This window comes from Erinaceus europaeus, chromosome 21 (assembly GCF_950295315.1).
Source record: "Erinaceus europaeus chromosome 21, mEriEur2.1, whole genome shotgun sequence".
Classification (NCBI taxonomy): Eukaryota; Metazoa; Chordata; class Mammalia; order Eulipotyphla; family Erinaceidae; genus Erinaceus; species Erinaceus europaeus.
Genome location: NC_080182.1, coordinates 12,196,573 through 12,218,598, shown reverse-complemented (window position 1 = coordinate 12,218,598; position 22,026 = coordinate 12,196,573). Strand labels below are relative to the sequence as shown.

General features: G+C 47.2%; 1 protein-coding gene and 1 long non-coding RNA gene across 2 annotated transcripts in view; one reads left to right on the top strand and one right to left on the bottom strand.

The window, feature by feature from the left end:
• The window catches only part of SCN5A (sodium voltage-gated channel alpha subunit 5), a 110,544-nt gene that overhangs the window by 41,030 nt on the left and 47,488 nt on the right, over positions 1 to 22,026 (bottom strand). Inside the window, exons 13-16 of the mRNA XM_060180411.1 lie at positions 20,346 to 20,478; positions 19,335 to 19,573; positions 5,819 to 5,992; positions 3,435 to 3,791 (exon numbers count right to left, since the gene is read on the bottom strand). Of these exons, the coding sequence (XP_060036394.1) occupies positions 3,435 to 3,791; positions 5,819 to 5,992; positions 19,335 to 19,573; positions 20,346 to 20,478 (903 nt within the window). The remainder of the gene's footprint in view (positions 1 to 3,434; positions 3,792 to 5,818; positions 5,993 to 19,334; positions 19,574 to 20,345; positions 20,479 to 22,026) is intronic.
• Positions 511 to 2,120, top strand: LOC132535281 (uncharacterized). Its single transcript, XR_009547053.1, has 3 exons — positions 511 to 597; positions 1,294 to 1,349; positions 1,936 to 2,120. It is a non-coding gene; the product is annotated as an uncharacterized LOC132535281 (long non-coding RNA).

Here is a 22,026-nt window from a genome sequence, read left to right as displayed (position 1 = left end):
CACCCCAGCCTGGTCCCCAAGTCCTGACCTCTAGGCATCCAAGAAGGCCAAGTGGGGGTGGGGACGGGATCTCCCTGGCCTGCGGCTTCAGAAGTCTGGCTCTCAGTGCTCTCCCCATCAACCACGTGGCTGCTCCCTAACCCACTTCCCATTTCAGTGCCAATCTTGCTTCCGCCCATGCCTGGCAGCAGCCCAGTTCCTGAGATGGCCAAGGAGGGGGCTGCATGGGCTGTGTGAGCGTCCCTCATCCAGCAGCCTCTAATCTTCCCCTCCCCAGGCAGATCTGTGAGGAAATCGCAGGGCTGTGTGTGTGAGGGCAGCTCTGCTGGCCCTGGGCTGAGAGCTGAGAGCCTGGAAGACTGGTTCCTCTCAAAGCACACACGGTCTAGTGGCCCTGGGTCAGGGGCTGAGCCAGGCTCCACTCGAGGGGTGGCAGTTTAAGGGGGCAGGAGGGAGGCAGCAGGGCCAGTCACAGAAGTGGGCTGTGCTGGCACTGTGGACCGACACCCCCTTCCTCTCTGAGCTCCATGTGTGGAGCCTGCGCCCAGCCTGGCTTGGCTGCCCTCGTTGATCTGAACGTGGGAGGAGAGAGCACAGGTTTGGGGGCAGGATCTGTGGTCTGCAACCCACAGTACTGGTGCCACCTAAAAGCCCCCTACGAGGTGGTGGCGCAAAGGGGAAATTAGTGCACAACTTAGGATGTTCAAACCCTGGTCCTCATCTGCAGGGGGAAGCTTCATGAGCAGAGCAGGCTATAGGCGTCTCTTTCTCCTTCTTCCTTCTCTCTTCATCTCTCTCTGTCACTATCCTAATTTTTAAAAATCCCTCTATTAGCTGTTGTCACCTCTGTTGTCCACAGGGGTGGGGTCAGAGAATGTGCAGGCCGCCTATGGACAGGGGCTGGGTCCTCACTATGGCAGGCCCTGCCTTCCACTCTAATCATTACTCAGTGTGTCTGTTTATGTTCCAGTACCAAGCAGCTTGGATCAGATCACAATGGCCCTATAATACCAGATGAGATCTGGGAGTGTGATGCCTCCAGTTCAGTTCTTTCTTCTCAAGATAGTTTTGGCAATTCTAGGTCTTTTCTGGTTCCAGATAAACATTTGTAGCATTAGTTCTATTCTCCTAAAAATTGGGTGGGATCTTGATGGGGATTGTATTAAATTTATTTATGGCTCTGGGTAGTATATTCATTTTAATGATGTTAATTCTTCCAATCCATGAACATGGAATATCTTTCCACTTCCTTCCACACAAGTCAGACTCACCTCAATCTCACCTCCTCCTCAGGTGTTTGATCCTCAACTCTCTCAACTCCAGAACTCCCCACACTAGGAAGATGCAAGGTAAGGAGCACTGGGAGAGGCCAGAGGAGCAAGAGACCAGGTCCTAATGGACTCCCAGCAGAGCTGTTCTGGGTGACACAGAAGGCTGGCATGGGCACCTGCCTTCACCTGGGTTTTGCTTACCCTGTCCTTCCCCCCTGTGCTTCACTTCTCTAGCAGGTCAGCAATAAACCCTCCTCCAGAAAACCCTCCTTGACGTCTCCTTGAGACTGACAGGGATGCAGAGGTTACACAGGCTCCTGCGCTCAATATGAACAGACATGGGCCCTGGGTCAGATCAATGGGGTTTATAGTTAACGATATTTATATACTTTTCCCATATTTAGGAGTTACTCTCTGCCCTGATCCAGATTTCTAGTACTAGTCCCAACTCTGACACCATTCCCCAAGACAATACTCTTAGCCCACCTGCTTGTTTTCTGTCAGGCTCTGGGAAAAATCATTAAAGTCACAGGCCCCTTGGAACATACCTAAAACAGACTTCCTAGCTTCTTCCAATATGAAGAATCATAGTTTAATCTGCTTTATTCCTACCTTTGGGTTCCTGTTTACTGAACAATTTGCTTTACATCTTACTGCCTTTCAGCCATCAAGTTGCAGATGCTACCATGACACCAACCTGACTTGCCTGGGCAGACACACTCATCAATGTGTCCTGGAGCCCCACCTCCACAGATACCTGCCCCACTAGGGAAAGACAGAGGCAGGCTGAGAGTATGGATAGACCTGCCAACACCCATGTCCAGTGGAGAAGCAATTACAAAAGCCAGACATTCCACTTTCTGCACCCCATAAAGATCTTTGGTCCATACTCCCAAAGGGATAAAGAATAGGGAAGCTCCCAATGGAGGGGAGGGGACACAGAACTCTGGTGGTGGGGACTGAATGGAATTGTACCGCTCTTATCCCACTATCCGGTCAATCATTATTAAATCACTAATAATAATAATAAAAGACTTTAATCACAATAACCAGACTGAGAGCTGTCTCTGGACCATGTGGACTCCCCCACCAGCGAGCAGTGTTAGGGCCACCATCATCTCTGGACGCCTGACAGCTTCTGACACAGTGTTTCTGTGCAACAAGGACTCAGCAAACACTGGTGAGGGTGAACTGGAAAACCACAGGATGGACTGTTCCTAGTGAGTGATGAGGACACACCGCTGACGGAGTCCATGAATCATGAATGTGAAATCAATAAACACAGAGACAAAGAAGTCATGGATGGATGGCTGGTCGGATGAGCACAAGTGAAGAGATGTGAACAGACAGGCAAGGCCAGAAGTGAGAAGACTGTAGCTGGGCCTGGTGAGTGAGGGAACTGGTGAAGGGGAATGTGGAGGTACGGGTGATGGAGGGATGGATGGAAGGATAGCTGAACGGGCAGACGAATGCTGAAACGGAGTGTGCAGTGTGTGTGTGTGTGTGTGTGTGTGTGTGTGTGTGAACGGAGACTGATGGATGGGTGGCTGAAGGCTCGAGTGATGAATGTGTGGATAAGGAGTTAGTGAGCGGGAGGGGATGGTGGACAGAGGTGTGAGTGGCTAAGTGGATAAATGGATGGAACTGGTCACTGAAGAGGGAGACTGATGGGGCCCAGCGCTGGGTGTTGGGTGTGGCTGGGTGGCCAGTCAGATGTGTGGATGGACAGAGAAATGAAAGAAGAGACAGGTGACTAGATGAGCTAAAAACAGGTGCGTGGGTAGTGGGAGAGTGGACAAACAGCTGAGTAGAGAGATGAAAGTAAATGAGTAGGGGCTGGGCGGGGGCATGCCCAGTGAGTGCACATGCTACAGTGTGCAAGGACCCAGGTTCAAGTCCCCGGTGGGGAGGTTCAAGAGCCCCTTCTTTATGCCCCCACCCCCTCTTTACCAGAGGATAAACCCGGGGCTTAAAGCCTCAGGCACAGGAGCCTCTGCATCACCGCTATGCTTTCTCCCCAGTCCCTATCACATCCCCTCTGTCTCTATCCAAAAATAAAAAGCGAGTTACAAAAGAAAGCAGATGTGCGGATGGATGAACGGGTAACGGGATGAGATGGATGGGTGGGTGGGTGTGCAAATGTCGGGGTCGTGGCCGACTCACCACAAGGTTGCCGATGACCATGACCAGCAGGAAGACCAGCAGGCACAGCGACTGGCCAGACACCTCCATGCAGTCCCACATGGTCTCGATCCACTCGCCGCACAGGATGCGGAAGATGATGAGGAAGGCGTGGAAGAAGTCCATCATGTGCCAGCGGGGCAGCAGGCCCGAGTCGCTGATGCGATGCCGCAGCTCTGAGTAGTTCTTGCCGAAGAGCTGCATCCCCACCACGGCGAAGATGAACACGATGATGGCCAGCACCAGCGTCAGGTTCCCCAGTGCCCCCACTGAGTTCCCAATGATCTTGATCAGAGTGTTCAAGGTGGGCCACGACTTGGCCAGCTTGAAGACTCGAAGCTGGAGAGGAAGAGCAGGAGGAGAGGGAAGAGGAGGAGAGGGAAAAGGAGGAGGAGGAGAGGGAAGAGGAAAAGGAAGAGGGGGAGGAGGAGGGGGAGAGGGAAGGGGAGGAGGAAAGGAAGGAGGAGGAAGAGGAAAGGGAAGAGGAGGAGAGGGAAGAGGAGGAAGAGGAAGGGGAGAAGGAGGAAGAGGAAGGGGAGGAGGAGGGGAAGGGGAAAGGGAAGAGGAGAAGGTGAAGGAGGAGGAAGAGGAGGAGGGGGAGAGGGAAGAGGAGGAGGGGGAGAGGGAAGAGGAGGAGGGGGAGAGGGAAGAGGAGGAGGGGGAGAGGGAAGAGGAGGAGTTGGGGAGGGAAGAGGAGGAGAGGGAAGAGGAGGAGGGGGAAGAGGAGGAGGGGGATGGAGTCTTGTTCAGAGGCTCTGGCTTCCCTGCCCTCCCACCTGCCCCACTCCTGCCTGAACACCCAGGAGTCCTGGGAGGTACCCTCTGAGCAGTAGAGCCCCCCCCCCTTCTCTCTGTGTGAGGGTGGCCTTTGAGAGAACTCGGGATGGGCCACCAGCAGCCCTGGCTCCACCTGTTGCTGGCCCGGTGGTTCTGGGGATTCTTTTCCTCACAGGTCAACCGCTCTAATCTTTCTCCGCAGCACCACGCCCACTCTTACTTATCTCACTTTGACTTCCCGACACCACCCGGTAGATTCCCCGACACGGGGTATCCCTGTGGGGTATCCTTCTGAGCCAGCTCCAGTCTCTGACGTGCCCCGTCTCCCCCCTCTCACTTTTCTCTCGATTATCACAGAGAAAGGGAGGCAGACCACGCTTGACGGTGACTGAGCACCTGGTCTATGCCTGCCTGTACTCAGCACTCATGAGCTCACTCAGGATTGCCAACGGCCTAAGTTAGCACCCTGTTGTCCTCATCTGACAGGGAAAGACACCAGCCTAAACAGGGGCAGTTATTTCTCTGTGCCCTTGGGTTCATGGCAGTGGAGCTGGGAGTAAAACACACAGTCTAAGTTTTCTCTACTGCCTCCTCCATCCCGCCTTCGGAGCCCCTCATGGTGTGGCTGTCAGGGCCTTCTCTGGGAGTCTTTCTTTCTTTCTCTCTTTCTTTCTTTTTAAGAAATATTTATTTATTTATTCCCTTTTGTTGCCCTTGTTGTTTTATTGTTGTAGTTATTATTGTTGGATAGGACAGAGAGAAGTAGAAAGAGGAAGACAGAGAGGGGGAGAGAAAGACAGACACCTGCAGACCTGCTTCACCGCCTGTGAAGCGACTCCCCTGCAGGTGGGGAGCTGGGGGCTGGAACCGGGATCCTTATGTCGGTCTTTGCACTTTGCACCACGTGCGCTTAACCCACTGTGCTACCGCCCGACTCCCCTGGGGAGCCTTTCTTGCCCCTCTTGTCTGGACACTTTAAGCCCAGATATGACCTGCAGACCAGCAGCCTCAGCACCATCCGAGCGCTTGCAGCTTATCAGGACCCTAGGGAATCTGTGTGTGGGCTGGGGAGACAGAATAACCACTCTGCAAAAAGTCTTTCAGGCCTGTGACACCAAAGGTCCCAGGTTCAATCCCCAGCACCAGCATAAGCCAAAGCAGAGCAGTGCTCTGGGAAAACAGATGTGTGTACGAAGCCTAACTTCCAAAAGGGTGATTTGGGGGCTTTCTGAAAGGAAAGAAGACCCAGATGAGCTGCCAGCACTCCTGAGCCACCTGGCTTCCGGAAATGGTTAGTCTCCTCAGCTGGGAGAGGACTGCCAGCAGCCCCACTCCTGGGGCCTGGGAGGACTAGCAAGGGGTCACGAAGAGCCAGAAGGGCCAATCATCACGATGTACCCCCCCACCCACTCTGGAGGGCCGTCTCATATCTCGCCCATCTCTGTATCCCCTCGTTCACCAACGCTGGGACTGGCTATGGGGAGGGGTTAAGATCTGACGGATCAGAGTGAGGGGAACTTTCTGGTGACCTCGTAGGGGGTGTTTCCTGGTGTCCCGCTCCCCCCACCCCCTGTAGGCCCGGTGTCTACCAAGCGAAAGGACCGCAGCACCGACAGGTTGCCCATGCGGGACAGGCCCAGCTCCATGAGGCTGAGGGTGACGATGATGCTGTCGAAGATGTTCCAGCCCTGCTGGAAGTAGTAGTAGGGGTCAAGGGCAATTATCTTGAAGGTCATTTCCGCAGTGAAGATACCGGTGAAGACCTGTGGAGGAAGTGGGAAAGCCTGGTGTTGGCACTGGGAAATCCCTCTGGCCAGCAGGGCGCACGCCCCCTGGGCTGCACACTCTGACCCAGTGGCGCTGGCTAACTATGGCCCAGTCCTTCGGGGATGCCTCTGTCCTGCCAGTCCAGCCCCTGGAAACAGCCACAGCCGGGCTTTCCAAGGCTCTGTCGGGGAGGCACAGGAGAGCAGGGGAGGTAGGGCTGGGTGGGTGACCCAGCCTCAGACCTCCGCCAGCCAGAATTAGCAGAGGAAATACCTTCATTCCATGTACACCAACACACACTTTCAGGCAAACACAGCGCTTGTGACTCCCAGCCTGCGCCGCTTCTGCTCTTTCCCTGTCTGTGGACCAAGCTCCCCTCTGGCCTCTCAAAGCAGCCTCCAGCTCGACGGCCTGCCTGTGCTCTGGAGCTGAGCTCCAGCACCTGGCACATGCTGCCCCTCTGAATCTGCCCTGCAACCTGATGAGGAAAGTCTCACCATCCTCATTTCACAGGCACGGAAACCGAGACACCAAGAGACTAGATGTCTAGCACCGGGGGTGTGCACCTGGTTAAACTCACATGTTGCCATGTGCAAGGACCTGGCTTCGATCTCCCTGCCCCCTGCCTGCAGAGTAAGTTTCACTAGTGGTGAAGCAAGTACTACAGGTGTCTCACTGGGTCTCTTTCTCTCTCTCCCTCTCAATTTCTCTGTCCTAGCAAATAAACAAAACAAAACATAAAAGGAAAAAATGGTTGTCAGGAGTGGCAGTGGATTTGCTGTGCTGGCACCAAGCCAGAGCAGTAACTCTGGTGGCAATAAAAAATAAATAAATAAAATTAAAAAGTAGCATGTGGCTATGAGTTTGAGAAGCAGTAAGATACAATGCTAGCTTTTAAGATTTAAAGCAACTGGGGGCCGGGTGGGAACACAGCGGGCTGAGCGCACATGGCATGGAGCAAGGACTGGAGTAAGGATCCCCGTTCGAGCCCCCAGCTCCCCACCTGCAGGGGAGTCGCTTCACAGACGGTGAAGCAGGTCTGTAGGTGTCTATTTTTCTCTCCCCCTCTGTTTTCCCCTCCTTTCTTGATTTCTCTGTCCTATCCAACAACAGCAACAGCAATAACAATAGTAGTAACAAGGTGAACAAGGGCAACAGAAAAGGGAAAAATGGCCTCCAGGAGTGGTGGATTCATAGTGCAGGCACCGAGCTCCAGTAATAAACCTGGAGGCAAAAAAAAAAAAAAAAGACTCACTGACTCGTAAGTGCTGAGCTGCCCAGCCTTTGCTGGCAGAGTCCTAGTGCGGTGGGCCAGGCAGCCGTGACCATGACTATCTGCTCCCAGGCCAGCCAGATGACTGGCCACAGGAGCTTGGTTCCGACAGGAAGCGGTGGCCCCACTGGAGAGCAGTCAGGGTCCTTCATGTGGAGCTGGGGGTTGCCCTGACCATAGTGGGGAGGCACTGAGGTCTCCCCTAGGTGAGGTCAGAGGTCAGAGAGCCAGGCCACCACCCATGGGGACGCCACTAGGCCTGCAGTGGCTATGGGGCAGGTGGACTCAAGACAGGAATGGCTGAGGCCCCTTTAGGGTTCAGTTGTGCGCCACCCTGCCCGGAGCGCCCACCCTGAGGAGAACCCTTGCTGAAAGCAGAGAAGAGGCATCTCCAGGCTGCCCTACCACCAGCTTTCCCTCTCTGCTCCAAGGGGTGGGGGTGGGGGGCAGGGATCACTGGGAGAATCATACGGGCACCAGCTGGAGTCTGGGGGTCAGGGAGGCTCCCCTGAAATCTTGCAGCCTCAGCTCAAATTCCTGGGCTTCTTTTACCAAAGCATGGGGACCTATTTTCCCTGCCCATCTGTAGGCTATCCACTGAGCCATCAGTGCCAATGGTACCTTCCCAGGAAGTGAGGGGACTTGGGGGAACCTTGCCAAATGTCTTTTGTGGAAACAGATTGTATGAATTGATGCTTTTTTTTTTAAAAAAGTTTTGTTTTTAATTTATTTTCCCTTTTGTTGCCCTTGTTTTTCATTGTTGTTGTAGTTGTTGTTGTTATTGATGTTGTTGTTATTGGATAGGACAGAGAGAAATGGAGAGAGGAGGGGAAGACAGAAGGGGGAGAGAAAGACAGACACCTGTAGACCTGCTTCACTGCCTGTGAAGCGACTCCCCTGCAGGTGGGGAGCCGGGGGCTCGAACCGGGATCCTTTCGCCAGTCCTTGCGCTTTGCACCACGTGCACTTAACCCGCTGCCCAACTCCCTCTGCATTGATGCTTTTGAAACATCAATCACCTGTGAGCATTTTTCTTTTTCCTTCCTTTTTTTATTTTTGCCTCGAGTCACTGGAGCTCAGTGCCAGCACTATGAATCCACTGCATCTGGTAGCCTTTTTTTTTTCCCAATAGGACAGAGAGAAATTGAGAGGGGAGGGTAGATAGAGAGATGGAGAGAAAAACAGACACCTGCAGACCTGCTTTACTGTTTGTGAAGCGACCCCCTTGCAAGTGGGAATCTGGGGGCTCAAACTGGGATCCTTGTACCACTGTCAATCCCTTGTGAGCATTTTTCTATGTTGATTAAATATGATCTATAGCATTCATCTCTCTCTGTCTCTCTCTCTCTCTCTCTCTCTCTCTCTCTCTCTCTCTCTCTCTCACTTTCAAGAAAAACTGTTGTGGGGGACTGGGAGCTGGCTCACCCAGTAGAACACACTCTTTACCAGGATGGAGGACCTGGGTTTGAGCCCTGCCAGCCACTACATGGGAGCATTTGCTTGCTCTCTCTTACAGTGTAGTTTTTTTTGGCCTCCAGAGTTATTTATTTATATTTATTTATATATCAAGGGTGTCCTCTGTCTACTGAGACAGTGCAACAATTCCCCCAACTTATCATTTATCATTGGCAGTCTATTATTTCAAACTGTAAAATATTTCAAGCACACAGAAAGGTTTAAAATCATGTAATGTCTTTCTGTCACCAAACTTTCTCAGGTATTAACATTTGACCCAATTTGTTTCAAATCTCATTTTATTTGTCCTTCTAAAATAACAGAAATGACTTCAGTGGCATAGACTGTATGCCCAGCACTGGACTAATGCTATACAAATGTCGAATGATTTAATCCTCATACCACATTGTGAGTTACGCATGGCTGTCTCTGCTTACGTCCAGGGAAACACAGAGCTCACACGACAAATCAGCCCATCACAGAGCTAGAGGACTTGGCTTTTGCTGTAAAACTGTATGTCATCACGGGTCAGACTGAAGCCACCGCAAGCAGCATTATGGCCTCTGCAAGGCTGTTGTTACTCTGAACTGTGTGTATTCCTCCAGACAGTTTTTAATGTCTATAATAACAGAGTGTAGTATTTTGCATTTTTGAAAGGAATTTTGAGTCAGAGAAGGAGTGAAAGACAGACAGACAAGTGCTCTGCTGCCTGCCTGGTGGTGCTAAGGAATGAACTCGGGGTCTCAGGATGCAAGTCTTTTATGATCTGATGTACCCGGCTACTTCCCTAGGCATCATTTGTAACTGTATAAATAGCTTTCTTTTAGCCACACACCATGCCCAGGAGGTTTAACCATATTGCTACAGATGTGTCTATTCATCTTAAGCATTTATAGTATTTCATTGTAGGAATGTATTGTAACTGACATCTATTTTTTAATGGATGGATGGGCCTTTATTTATGTTGATTCCAATCTTGGAATGGACATTGCTGCAAAGCACTTTCTTGAACAGACACGCTGAGTCTTCCTTAGGGATACTTGCACATCTGTCTATCTGATTGCTCAGTGAGAGTATGTCCCCTGTCTCCGTGATTTAGTAGATAGCAATCATGGCTCCTGGGAAAGGTTGCACCAAATCTAGACTTATGAAGTGAGTCACCACAATTTCATACCCTTGCCAGCACACAGTAGTTTATCTTATTCACTTAGGAATGAGAGATGGTAACTTAATGTTGCTTTTCATTTGCATTATTCTTATGGGTGTTTTTTTCCCCATTTGTTTATAGCCATGTGAATTTCCTCTCCTAAAATTGATCTGGTATTCCCCCATCCATTGTTGTGGTTGGCTGTGTTTTATTGATTTACTTTTCTTTTTTGCCACTAAGTTGTCCCTCTCTCCTTTACTGATACATGAGTGTTCAATCCAGGGCTTCCATGCTTTTCCTAGTTAAATATTTCATCACAGCAATGTCTATCTTTTCTGACTGACTTCACTTTGTTTATAACATCGTATTTTATAATAAGTATTGTGCAGCTATTATACAATTTAACATATGGAAATTTAGCAGCCTTTTCTTTTGTGGTATAAACTTGCACTGTTTGAGCATGAGCATGTCTTACCAACTCCATGATCCTAAGCACTTTTCCCATTTTTTTTTTTTTTTTACAAGAGCACTGCTCAGCTCTGGCTTACAGTGGTGAGGTAGATTGAACTTGGGACTTTGGAGCCTCAGACATGAGAGTCTCTTTGCATAACCATTATGCTACCTACCTCCCACCCTTCTCCTCACTTTTTTATTTATTTCCATTTTCGCTTTATCTCATTTAGGTTTTAAATCCAATTTCTTAGTGACTAATTAGTTATCATGAGGTGTGGTAGAGATCTAAATTAATTTTCTTCTGGAGAGCTGTTTCTTCTTCTTCTTCTTCTTCTTCTTCTTCTTCTTCTTCTTCTTCTCCTTCTTCTTCTTCTTCTTCTTCTTCTTCTTCTTCTCCTCCTCCTCCTCCTCCTCCTCCTCCTCCTCCTCCTCCTCTTCCTCTTCCTCCTCCCCTTCCTCCTCCTTCTCCTTATTCTTTTTAAATATATTTTTCCTTGCCATGCAGGCTTTTTTTTCGTCTTAATTTATTGACTAGAGCCAGCCAGAAATCAAGAGGAAGGGGGTGATAGAGAGGGAGAGAGACAGAGAGTCATTGGCAGCCCTGCTTCACCACTCGCAAAGCTTTCCTCCTGTAGGTGGGAACTGGGGGCTCGAACCTGAGTCCTTGTGCATTGTAATATATGTGTTCAAACAGGTGTGCCACCACCTGGCCCCGAGAGCTGAGTCTTTGCAGTCTTATTTACTGGAGAGATCAACTCTTTCCTGCTTATTTACAATTGACATTTCTGGGATTAAGATTCAAAGTAACCATTTCCTACTTCTGAGTTCTCAATGCGACAGTTCTGGTTTGCTGTATTATCTTATATAATGTTTTGATTACCATGGCTTTATATAATATGTCTAAGTACACAGTAGGGAAAGTCTCCTACCTTACTCCTTAATTTATTTTGAGAGACTTTACTTCTCTATGAAAATTTTAGAATTGCCTCACCAAGTTACATTTAAAAAAGTGTTTGACAATCTTGAGAAAAAAGAACAGAACCGGAGGCATCACACTCCCAGATCTCAAACTGTATTATAGGGCCATTGTCATCAAAACTGCTTGGTACTGGAACATGAACAGACACACTGACCAGTGGAATAGAATTGAGAGCCCAGAAATGAGGCCCCACACCTATGGACATCTAATTTTTGACAAAGGGGCCCAGTCTATTACATGGGGAAAGCAGAGTCTCTTCAACAAATGGTGTTGGAAACAATGGGTTGAAACATGCAGAAGAATGAAACTGAATCACTGTATTTCACCAAATACAAAAGTAAATTCCAAGTGGATCAAGGACTTGGATGTTAGACCAGAAACTATCAGATACTTAGAGGAAAATATTGGCAGAACTTTTTTCCGCATAAATTTTAAAGACATTTTCAATGAAATGAATCCAATTACAAGGAAGACTAAGGCAAGTATAAACCTATGGGACTACATCAAATTAAAAAGCTTCTTCACAGCAAAAGAAACCACTACTCAAACCACGAGACCCCTCACAGAATGGGAGAAGATCTTTACATGCCATACATCAGATAAGAGTTTAATAACCAACATATATAAAGAGCTTGCCAGACTCAACAACAAGACAACAAATAACCCCATCCAAAAATGGGGGGAGGACTTGGACAGAATATTCACCACAGAAGAGATCCAAAAGGCCGAGAAACACATGAAAAAATGCTCCAAGTCTCTGATTGTCAGAGAAATGCAAATCAAGACAACAATGAGATATCACTTCACTCCTGTGAGAATGTCATACATCAGAAAAGGGAACAGCGGCAAATGCTGGAAAGGGTGTGGGGTCAAAGAAACCCTCCTGCACTGCTGGTGGGAATGTCAATTGGTCCAACCTCTGTGGAGAACAGTCTGGAGAACTCTCAGAAGGCTAGAAATGGACCTACCCTATGACCCTGCAATTCCCCTCCTGGGGATATATCCTAAGGAACCCAACACATCCATCCAAAAAGATCTGTGTACACATATGTTCTTGGCAGCACAATTTGTAATAGCCAAAACCTGGAAGCAACCCAGGTGTCCAACAACAGATGAGTGGCTGAGCAAGTTGTGGTATATATACACAATGGAATACTACTCAGCTGTAAAAAATGGTGACTTCACCGTTTTCAGCCGATCTTGGATGGACCTTGAAAAAATCATGTTGAGTGAAATAAGTCAGAAACTGAAGAATGAATATGGGATGATCTCACTCTCAGGCCGAAGTTGAAAAACAAGATTAGAAAAGAAAACACAAGTCGAACCTGAAATGGAATTGGAGTATTACACCAAAGTAAAAGATTCTGGGGTGGGTGGGTGGGTGGGGAGAATACAGGTCCATGAAAGATGATGAATGACATAGCGGGGGTTGTATTGTTAAATGGGAATCTGGGGAATGTTATGCGTGTACAAACTATTGTATTTACTGTTGAATGTAAAACATTAATTCCCCAATAAAGAAATAAATTATTAAAAAAAAAAGTGTTTTGAGTTTTGGTTAACTTCTGTAAGAATGGATATCTAAAGAACTTTGGGGGGCTTGTTTTGCTTTTTATTTAATATGTTTTATTGGATAGAGACAGAGGGATCTAGAGGGAAAAGGGGAGATAAGGAGAGAGAGAGAGAGAGAGGGAGAGACCTACAGCACTGCTCCATTGCTTGTGGGAGCTCCCTCCCCAGATGGGGACCGGAAACTTGAGCCCAGGTCCTTGCTCACTGTAATATGTGCACTCAGACAAGTGTGCCACTGGCCCTCTCAACTGATATCTAAAGTTTAGTGTATTCAGCCATGAATATGGCATGCCTCTCCACTACTTAAGTCTTTTGTTCAAAAGCTCTGTTATATTTCCATATAAAATGTAAAATTTCCCGTTACCTTTATTCCTAGAATCCTCATAGTTTTGATTGCTTTTGTAAGAACCAATCTGAAAACCCAAGCACTCTCCAGTCATTGTTGATGGTGGCTAAGAACACAATTCTGGTGCACTGGTCTTGGACCCACCAACATGGGTGTACGCTTTTATTATTCCTAGTGGTCTTTCTTGGACTATTCATACAGATTATAACACGACTCGAAAAAAAAAAAGTTAGATCTGCTTTCCTTCCATCTTTCTTCTTTCTCCTTTCTCACTAGGCTGACAAGGACTTGTTGGGTAACTGGATGGCAAGCAGGGAGGAGGGCACCGAGCAGGAGTGTGCAGCAAGGCAAGCAGAGCAGCTGGGGAGAGCGTGGATCCCAAGACACAAACTGCCTAGGTCTGAACCCTGACTTTGGGACTTGCTGTGTCACCTGGGTTAAGTTATCTGACTACTCTGTGCTCCTGCTCTTTGCTCAGTAAAATAGGGATAATAATGTCAGCATCACTTTTACTGCTGATCAGAGCCTAGCTATTCCATGTGGCCACACATGAGGACATGGGTTCAAGTCCTTAATCCCCACTTGAAGAGGGGAAGCTTCAAGAGTGGTGGAGCAGTGCTGCAGGGGCCCCAGAGATCATCTTGGTAGCAGCAAAACAAAACAAATAAACAAACAAAAACCAAAGCACGAGTTGGCATGGTCCAGATGGTGGTGCCCATGGTAGAGCACATGTTCCAGCCCCCAGTCTCAACCCCCTGGTCACCACAGCCAGGAGCAAACTTCAGAAGCAGAGAAGCAGTGCTATGGGTGTCTCTCTATCTCCATCTTCCCTCTCAATTTCTCTCTGTCTCTAACCAACCAATCAACAACAACAAGGGAAAAAAAAACCCAACTAGTTTCTCAATAAGTATAAGCTCAGATCACTGTCATCATGTGTGTTTCTCCCTAACTTTGACAGCAGGGCTACTCAAGTCTCACGATTAAGTATTTACTGTAGACCTTTGCTTTTGCCTCTTCTTTTAACATTTATTTTACTTGATATTAATGCAACTCCATCAATTTTCTTTATAGTAACCACTTGGTAGATTTTTATTCTCTTTTCTTGTCTCAATCTCTTTTGGAGACCAGTGTCTATATATATATATATATATATATATGTTACCTTTTGCAAAAATCATATAGTTGACTTTTCTCTCTTTTCTAGACTGACAATGCCTATTAACTAGTGACTTGCCTTCATCTTAGTGGGTTATGATTTCCGGCACATGCAAGACTGAGGCCTGAACTTGGAACCTCATGTTTGGGAGTTCAGCTCTTTATCCATGGTGCTACCTGATTATTATTTGGACATATGTAGATGCATCTTTATACTGTATCTTTTTTTTTTTTTGATTCTTTCATTTTCTTGCTTCCCTCTTTATTTTGCATTGGATTTTAAAAATTCTCCATTTTGTTGTCCCACCGGCTTGTCAATTATGACATTCTATGTCTAGTCTCTTAGTGGTTACTCTAAAAGTGCTAACACTAGACTTGTTAAGAGAGTGGAACTTAATGTTTCATAGTGTCAAAGTTTTGAGTAAACTTTAAACTTTCTTACTTTCATGATCAGTCAAACTTAATGTTTCATAGTGTCAAAGTTTTGAGTAAACTTTAAACTTTCTTACTTTCATGATCAGTCAAACTTAATGTTTCATAGTGTCAAAGTTTTGAGTAAACTTTGAACTTTTTTACTTCCATGATCAGTCAACCTAATGTTTCATAGTGTCAAAGTTTTGAATAAACTTTAAACTTTCTTACTTTCATGATCAGTCAAACTTAATGTTTCATAGTGTCAAAGTTTTGAATAAGCTTTAAACTTTCTTACTTTCATGATCATGGCATCTCCCTGCCAGGTATAAACTTCCTTACTTTCAATACCTGTTCCATACCTACTTTACTTGCTATTGATGTCCAATAGCTTAATTCCTGTCATTTTTTAAAAATTCCTTTCTTTTCTACCATCAAATCAGTCATCTTGAACATTGCTGTGTACAGTTGATGTTTGTTTAACTTCATCCATTTTTACCATCCACTATTTCACCTTAGTCTTTAGGAAGTATTTAATTTATTGTTGTTTATGGGGCAATCTAGATGTGAACACCTTAGTTTGGTTTAGTATCCTTCTTAATGGGTAGGATTATGGGCTATGTCAGCTTGGTGTTGCAGTTGTTTCTACTAGTACTGTGAAGTTTCTATTCTGTTGTTTTATGGATTCTATTGAAGTGGCTGTGAAGCTTGCTAGCCCATCTAATTAATTTTTTCTAAGTCAGGAATCTTCTTTATATATTTACGTTTAGGTTGCCTGATGATGCCTCTGCTTTTTTAGGATCAGCAATTTTATCATGACATGTCTAGAAATACTTAGTTTTGTTTATCCTGTGCAGGATATATTACTCACTTTTTTTTTTTTTTTTTTTTTGCCTCCGGGGCTATTGCTGGAGCTTGATGCAGGCACTATGAATCCACTGCTCTTAGAGGCCATTTTCCCTTAAATTTTTTTTTTTTTAATTGGATAGGACAGAGAGAAATTGAGAGAGGAGGGGAAGACAGGTGGGGAAAGAAAGACACCTACAGACCTGATTCACCTCTTGTGAAGCAACCCCCTTGCAGTTGGGGAGCCAGGGGCTCAAACTGGGATCCTTGTGTAGGTCCTTGTGCTATGTGCGCTTAACCCGCTGCGCAGCTGCCCAGCCCCCCTATACTGTAATTCCTGAACATCTTTATGTTCATTTACTCCATTCATTTTTTTTATAAATTTTTAAAAATATTTACTTATTTTCCCTTTTGTTGCCTTTGTTGTTTAACACTGTTGTGGTTATTGATGTTGTTGTTGTTGGATAGGACAGAGAGAAATGGAGAGAGGAGGGGAAGACAGAGGGGGAGAGAAAGACAGACACCTACAGACTTGCTTCACCACCTGTGAAGTGACTCCCTGCAGGTGGGGAGCTGGGGGCTGGAACAGGGATCCTTACACTGGTCCTTGCGCTTTATTCCATGTGCGCTTAACCCACTGCGCCACCACCCGACTCCCTACTCCATTCCTTTTTTTTAAATGTCCCTTTGCCCTCATTCTTCTCTTTATTTCCTTTTTTCTGGATCTCTTTTCAGAAATGCTGATTCTGACTCCATGTTTCTTTACCTTTCTAAAGAACAAATTCATTTATTTACTTGATAGAGAGAGAGAGGAAGAGAAAGAGAGAGAGAGTGAGAGAGAGAGACAGAAAGAGAGGTATCAAGAGTCCTGCTCAGTTCTGGCATATGTCTGTGCTGGTGATTGAACCTGGGCCCTTTGGGACTTCAGGCATGAACTTCTGGTATGCTACCTCTGTGCTGTCTCCTGGACCTTTAAAAAGACTTAAATGAGAGAGAGAGAGGTAGGGGCAGTGCGAGAGCATTACTTGGCATATGTAGTGCCAGGGACTGGATTCAGGACCTCATGCTTGGAAGTTAGACCCTCTACCTGCTGTGCATCTCCCTGGGCCACTTGTCTCTTAACTCTGATTTCATATTTTCTGTATTATTTACTGGGCAACTTCCTTAGATCTAAGTTGTTATACTAATTATTTCCCCTGATATATGAATATGCTAACTGATTTGTACATTGAGATTTAATCACTTAATCTCGATATGACTATTCCTTTCTAGAGAGTTTATCTGCTTTCTCTCCAAAGCTGTCTTATTCTTTTCTTAAGTTTTAAATTCATTATGTTGTTAGTCATTAAATTCTTATTTTATCAGCTTGATCCAACAGTTTCATAGTGTAGCATGCTTTTTTAAAATTTTTATTTATTTATTTATTTTTCTTTTTTTTTGTTGCCCTTATTGTTTAACATTGTTGTGGTTATTGATGTTGTTGTTGGATAGGACAGAAAGAAATGGAGAGAGGAGGGGAAGACAGAGAGGGAGAGAGAAAGATAGACACCTGCAGACCTGCTTCACCGCCTGTGAAGCAACTTCCTGCAGGTGGGGAGCCGGGGCTCGAACCGGGATCCTTATGCTGGTCCTTGCGCTTTGTGCCACCTGTGCTTAATCCGCTGCGCCACCGCCCGACTCCCATAGTGTAGCATTCTTAAGAGGATGAGTCTCTCTCTCTCTCTCTATCCTCCCCTCCACTTTTGCTCATGGCAGATATGTCCGCCTATGTTTTTGTAATTTGCAGAGTCCCAGTTGGCCTGGGTTAAAAACTTCCAGGGAATTTTTGTGCCTGTTTTATTCCAGCATGTTGTTTTTTTAAAACATTTATTTATTTATTTATTTATTTATTTATTTATTTATTTATTTATTTATTTATTTTTACCAGAATACTGCTCAGCTCTGGTTTATGGTGGTGTGGGGGATTGAATCTGGGACTTTGGATTCTCAGGCATGAGAGTCTCTTTGCATGACCATTATGCCATCTACCCCACCCCAGCCTCATGTTCATGTACTATATCCTTAGGCACAGGTCTCAGGAACACTCAGGTATAAACTTGAGCTTCAAATCTGTATCAGGACAGGTTTGTGGCCACAATCTTCCAGGACAGCAGCCCCTTCTCCAGCACTGCCTGACACTGACATGCTTCCTCCATGGCGGCGTGTGAAGGCTTCCTTCCCACCTTACTTCCTGTCTCCAGGATTCTAGACAAGGTCTTTTCTTTCTTTCCTTTTTTAAATGCAACGCTGGGGACTGAACCTGAGGCCTCCTGCATGTGAGGTACTGCATGCAACACCTTATCCAGTGGTGCAGTGCCCTGCTCTACTGCTGCTCCTTCACCCCCACCCAGACCTGATTTTCCCATCATTACAGTGAAAAGGCAGCACTTGCGGGCCAGGCAGTGGCACACCTGGTTGAGCGCACACGTCACAGTGCCCAAGGACCCAGGTTCAAGCCCCTGGTCCCCACCTGCAGGAGGAAAGCTTCATGAGTGGGGAAGCAGAGCTGCAGGTGACTTTCTTATCTTCCACTTCCCTCTCAAATTCTCTTGGCCTCTAGCTAATAATAATAATAATAATAATAATAATAATAATAATAATAGTAATAAGGCAGCAGTTGACTTGAACTCACAAAAACCACTGAGAATCTAGACATTCTGACTTGCAGGGCTCGTCTCGTCTCACTAGTAACAGCAGTAACTACAGCTACCATACATTGTGAGTGCTCACTCTTTATCAGACTCTGAGCCACGCACACTACACACATTATCTTATTCAGTCCTCATTAGCTCCCCACGGGGCTGATATTGTCATGCTAATTTCACATTTATTAAATTCAACAAATACCTATTTTTGCCAATTACGGAGACAGAGTAATCTGTTGGAGGTCACACAGCTAGTGAGCTCTGAGTCAGAATTCAAATCTGGGTCTGCCTGATTAACTCACTCCACCAAACTATCATCTCTCCATCCATCCATCCATCCATCCATCCTCCCATCCCTCCCTCCCACATCTCCTCCATCCAATGTATCCATCCACCCTTTTCCCCATGCAAGCTCTGTCTGTATAAACACTCCTCTTCCTGGGGGAGTCGGGTTAAGAACACGTGGCACAAAGTGCAAGAACTAGCATAAGGATCCCGGTTTGAGCCCCCTGGTTCCCCACCTGCAGGGGAGTCGCTTCACAAATGATGAAGCAGGTCTGCAGGTGTCTATCTTTCTCTCTCTCTCTCTCTCTCTCTCTCTCTCTCTGTCTTCCCCTCCTCTCTCCATTTTTATCTGTCTTATCCAACAACGACAACATCAGTAACAACAACAGTAACTACAACAACAATAAAACAACAAGGGCAACAGAAGGGAATAAATTTTTAAAAAAAAACTCCTCTTTCTGCGCATATGCCCTTTCTCCATCCACTAAAGGCTAAATCTCACACCCCTATGTGACTCACGTGCGGCCAACTCACCCAGCTTCTTCATGAACCTTTGCCCCCAATCTCTCACTCATAACGCCATTTCTCAGCCTTAGAAGCAGGTTCTGGGAATGTCTCCCATGATGACTCCCACTTTAAGAAGATCCTCCTGGGTTCTGGATCCCTCCTCTCTTACCTGTGAGCGCCATGCCAGCCCACCATGTAAGAGTCCGCTACCCGGTGGTCCCTTACCAGGTTTCCAACTTGTAGCATCTCCTCAAACTCCGTGGTCATGTTGTAGTGCTCTAGCGCCATGAAGAGCGTGTTGAGCACGATGCACATGGTGATGGTGAGGTCGGCAAATGGGTCCATGACCATGAACTTCACTCTCTGCTTGATGGATATCCATAGGGGGCAGCAATCCCAGATCAGGTAGCGCTGGGCAAAGTGGTTCCAACATGGCGGACACTTGCGGTGAGACTCCTCCAGCTCTGAGGGGGACAGCCGGAGAGCTAGTGTGACTGACTCAGCCAGGGGGAGGTCGGGGCTATTACACGAGGCTGGGGTGGCCCGTGTCACGTCTCTTTACTGTGGAAATGTGAGAGAAAAGGACCATGGGAAAATGAGGCCAGGCTAGAGGCTGGGAAGCTGGGACAGGACAGAGGTGAGCTCTCGTGAGATGACAGTGGCACACTGACATGGGGACTAACATGGGGCTGAAACAGGTGAGATGACAGCTTAGATGGACACCTAGGACGGAAGAGGTGGGACCCGATGTGGACATCTGAACTGGGTTAGGACAGGTCAGGGGGTCCCTGTGGGTGCCTGGAATGAGCTGGACAGGAAAGAACAGCATGAAATAGGGGAGCAAAAAGGGCGTTTGCAAAGGTCAGCAAGATGGGGGTGGGTGTGGGCTTGCCCTGGGCAGAACTGAGACAGGTGTGGGGATCGTGAGTGGGAGACACAGGGACGTCTGGGAACAGGCTCGAAGAGGCAAGCTCAAAGCAGGATGGCCCCAGGCAGACAGGGTGATGCCTGTGGAGGGCAGAAGCTGGTGGAGCAGTGTGGTGGCAGCCCAGGACACAGCTGAGGATGCTAAGAGGAATTATGACCTGCGAATACCAGACAAGGAAGATACCCAAGATGGGTGATGCATGCCGGGAATTCTGTCCCAGCCAGGGAAGGACCAAGCAGGAAAAAAGGAAAGGACTAGGGTTCCCAGTCAGAAGCGGGGAGTGTCTGTAGGACTCCGTGGGTACTGACCTTCCAGGGCACTGGTGAGGACACTGACTGCACTGAGGGCCCGCTGTCGCTCTCCCGGTTCCTCAGAACCGTCCATGCATGGCGCCTGCGGGGTGAGCATCTGAGGCCTTCCTGGCTCCTCGGATGGTGTGGTCTGGGTGCAAACAGACATGGGTCAGCTTGGGGACAGGGTTCTTCCGAGCCTGGGAGAGCTGGCCCTGCCTCTGGTCGGGGAGGGGACACAGTGGTAGTCTTGAGGCATCACGGGTTGCCATGCTGCTGTGTTCCTGGTTGCCTTCCAGATAAGCACTGCCCACTCCTCCCATCAGCCATTTCCTTCACTTTCTTCTCTTCTTCACCATCACTCATTAGTGCTCCAGCGCCCAGATGCTGTCATCTACACAGTACACGCACAGATGACCTGGAAGTTATTACTGAGCACGAGCTCCCTGGAGTCCAGAGCATTAAGAAACCGAGTGGAAACAGCCACATTACTAGAACGGCATTAACAGCAGCACAGAGCACGACGTGTAGACGGGGCAGGCAGGGCTTTCCTGGAGGCAGTTTGGTTCTGTCTACAGTCAGCGTGATTGGTTCTGCAAACCCTTTTGATAATCTGACTTCATCAATAATCATACACGAGTGGGAAAAATAGTTCACTTGGAAGGCGCAATGTGCATGACCCAAGTTTGATTCTGGCCTGTGCCTCACTAAAGGAAGCTTTGGGGCTGAGGTATCTCTCTCTCTCTCTCTCTCTCTCTCGCTCTGTCTCTATCTTAAAATAAAACTTTTTTTTTTAAACTTTAAAAAAAAACCATACACATGAACCAAAAATACATGTGATGATATCCACTTCAACTAACACCCCTAATGCTATCAAATCAACAATCATGACACGGTAAGAATGATTACACCAGTTACAGAAACAGTCTGGTTCTAGACTCTGACATGAACACTAGAGAGAAGAGGACAGATCCACATCATCATGTGTGAGGACGTGGGTTCAAGCCTCAGATCCCCACATTAGGGGCGCGGGGGGGGGGGGGTTCACGAGCTGTGGAGCATTGCTGAAAGTGCCTGTCCTTCTCTCTTCCTTTCTCTGTCTTTAATCCTCTATCACAAAGAGAAAGGAAAAAAGATGGTGCCCAGGAGTGGTGGAGCTGCACAGGCATGGAGCCCCAGCCACAAGCCTGGTAGCAAAATGAAGATGATTAACAACAACAGCAACACTACCAATAACTCTGTATTATAGATTGACAGTAGACAAAGTAAATCTTCCCTATTTACCCTCCACTCTGGTCAAAGAGATGTGACCCATCTGTTGGGCTGGTCTCCTTGTTCCATGTTAACCGAGCACCTACTATGTGCCGGCACTGCATTTTGTTTCAGAGAAGAACTGGGCAGAACTATCTCCGGGGACCAGTGAAAAGCAGAGCAGAGAAGGCATTCCCAGGGGCCCGCAGGCCACTAATCTCTTTAATTTTTCAGATGTCTCCATCTTGGCCTGCTAATTCCTTTAACTTTGCAAAAATGATCCCCCCTTGGCCTGTTAATCCCCTTAAGGTTACAAATGGGCCCCCACAACAGTGAGAATGGGTGAAGTCAGAGTTCCCGGTAATGAGGTGTTTGAACTTGGATTCCTCCCGACATGTGCAGCACAATGAGATGACTGGCTCCCTAATGAGATTAGGAAATTCGATTA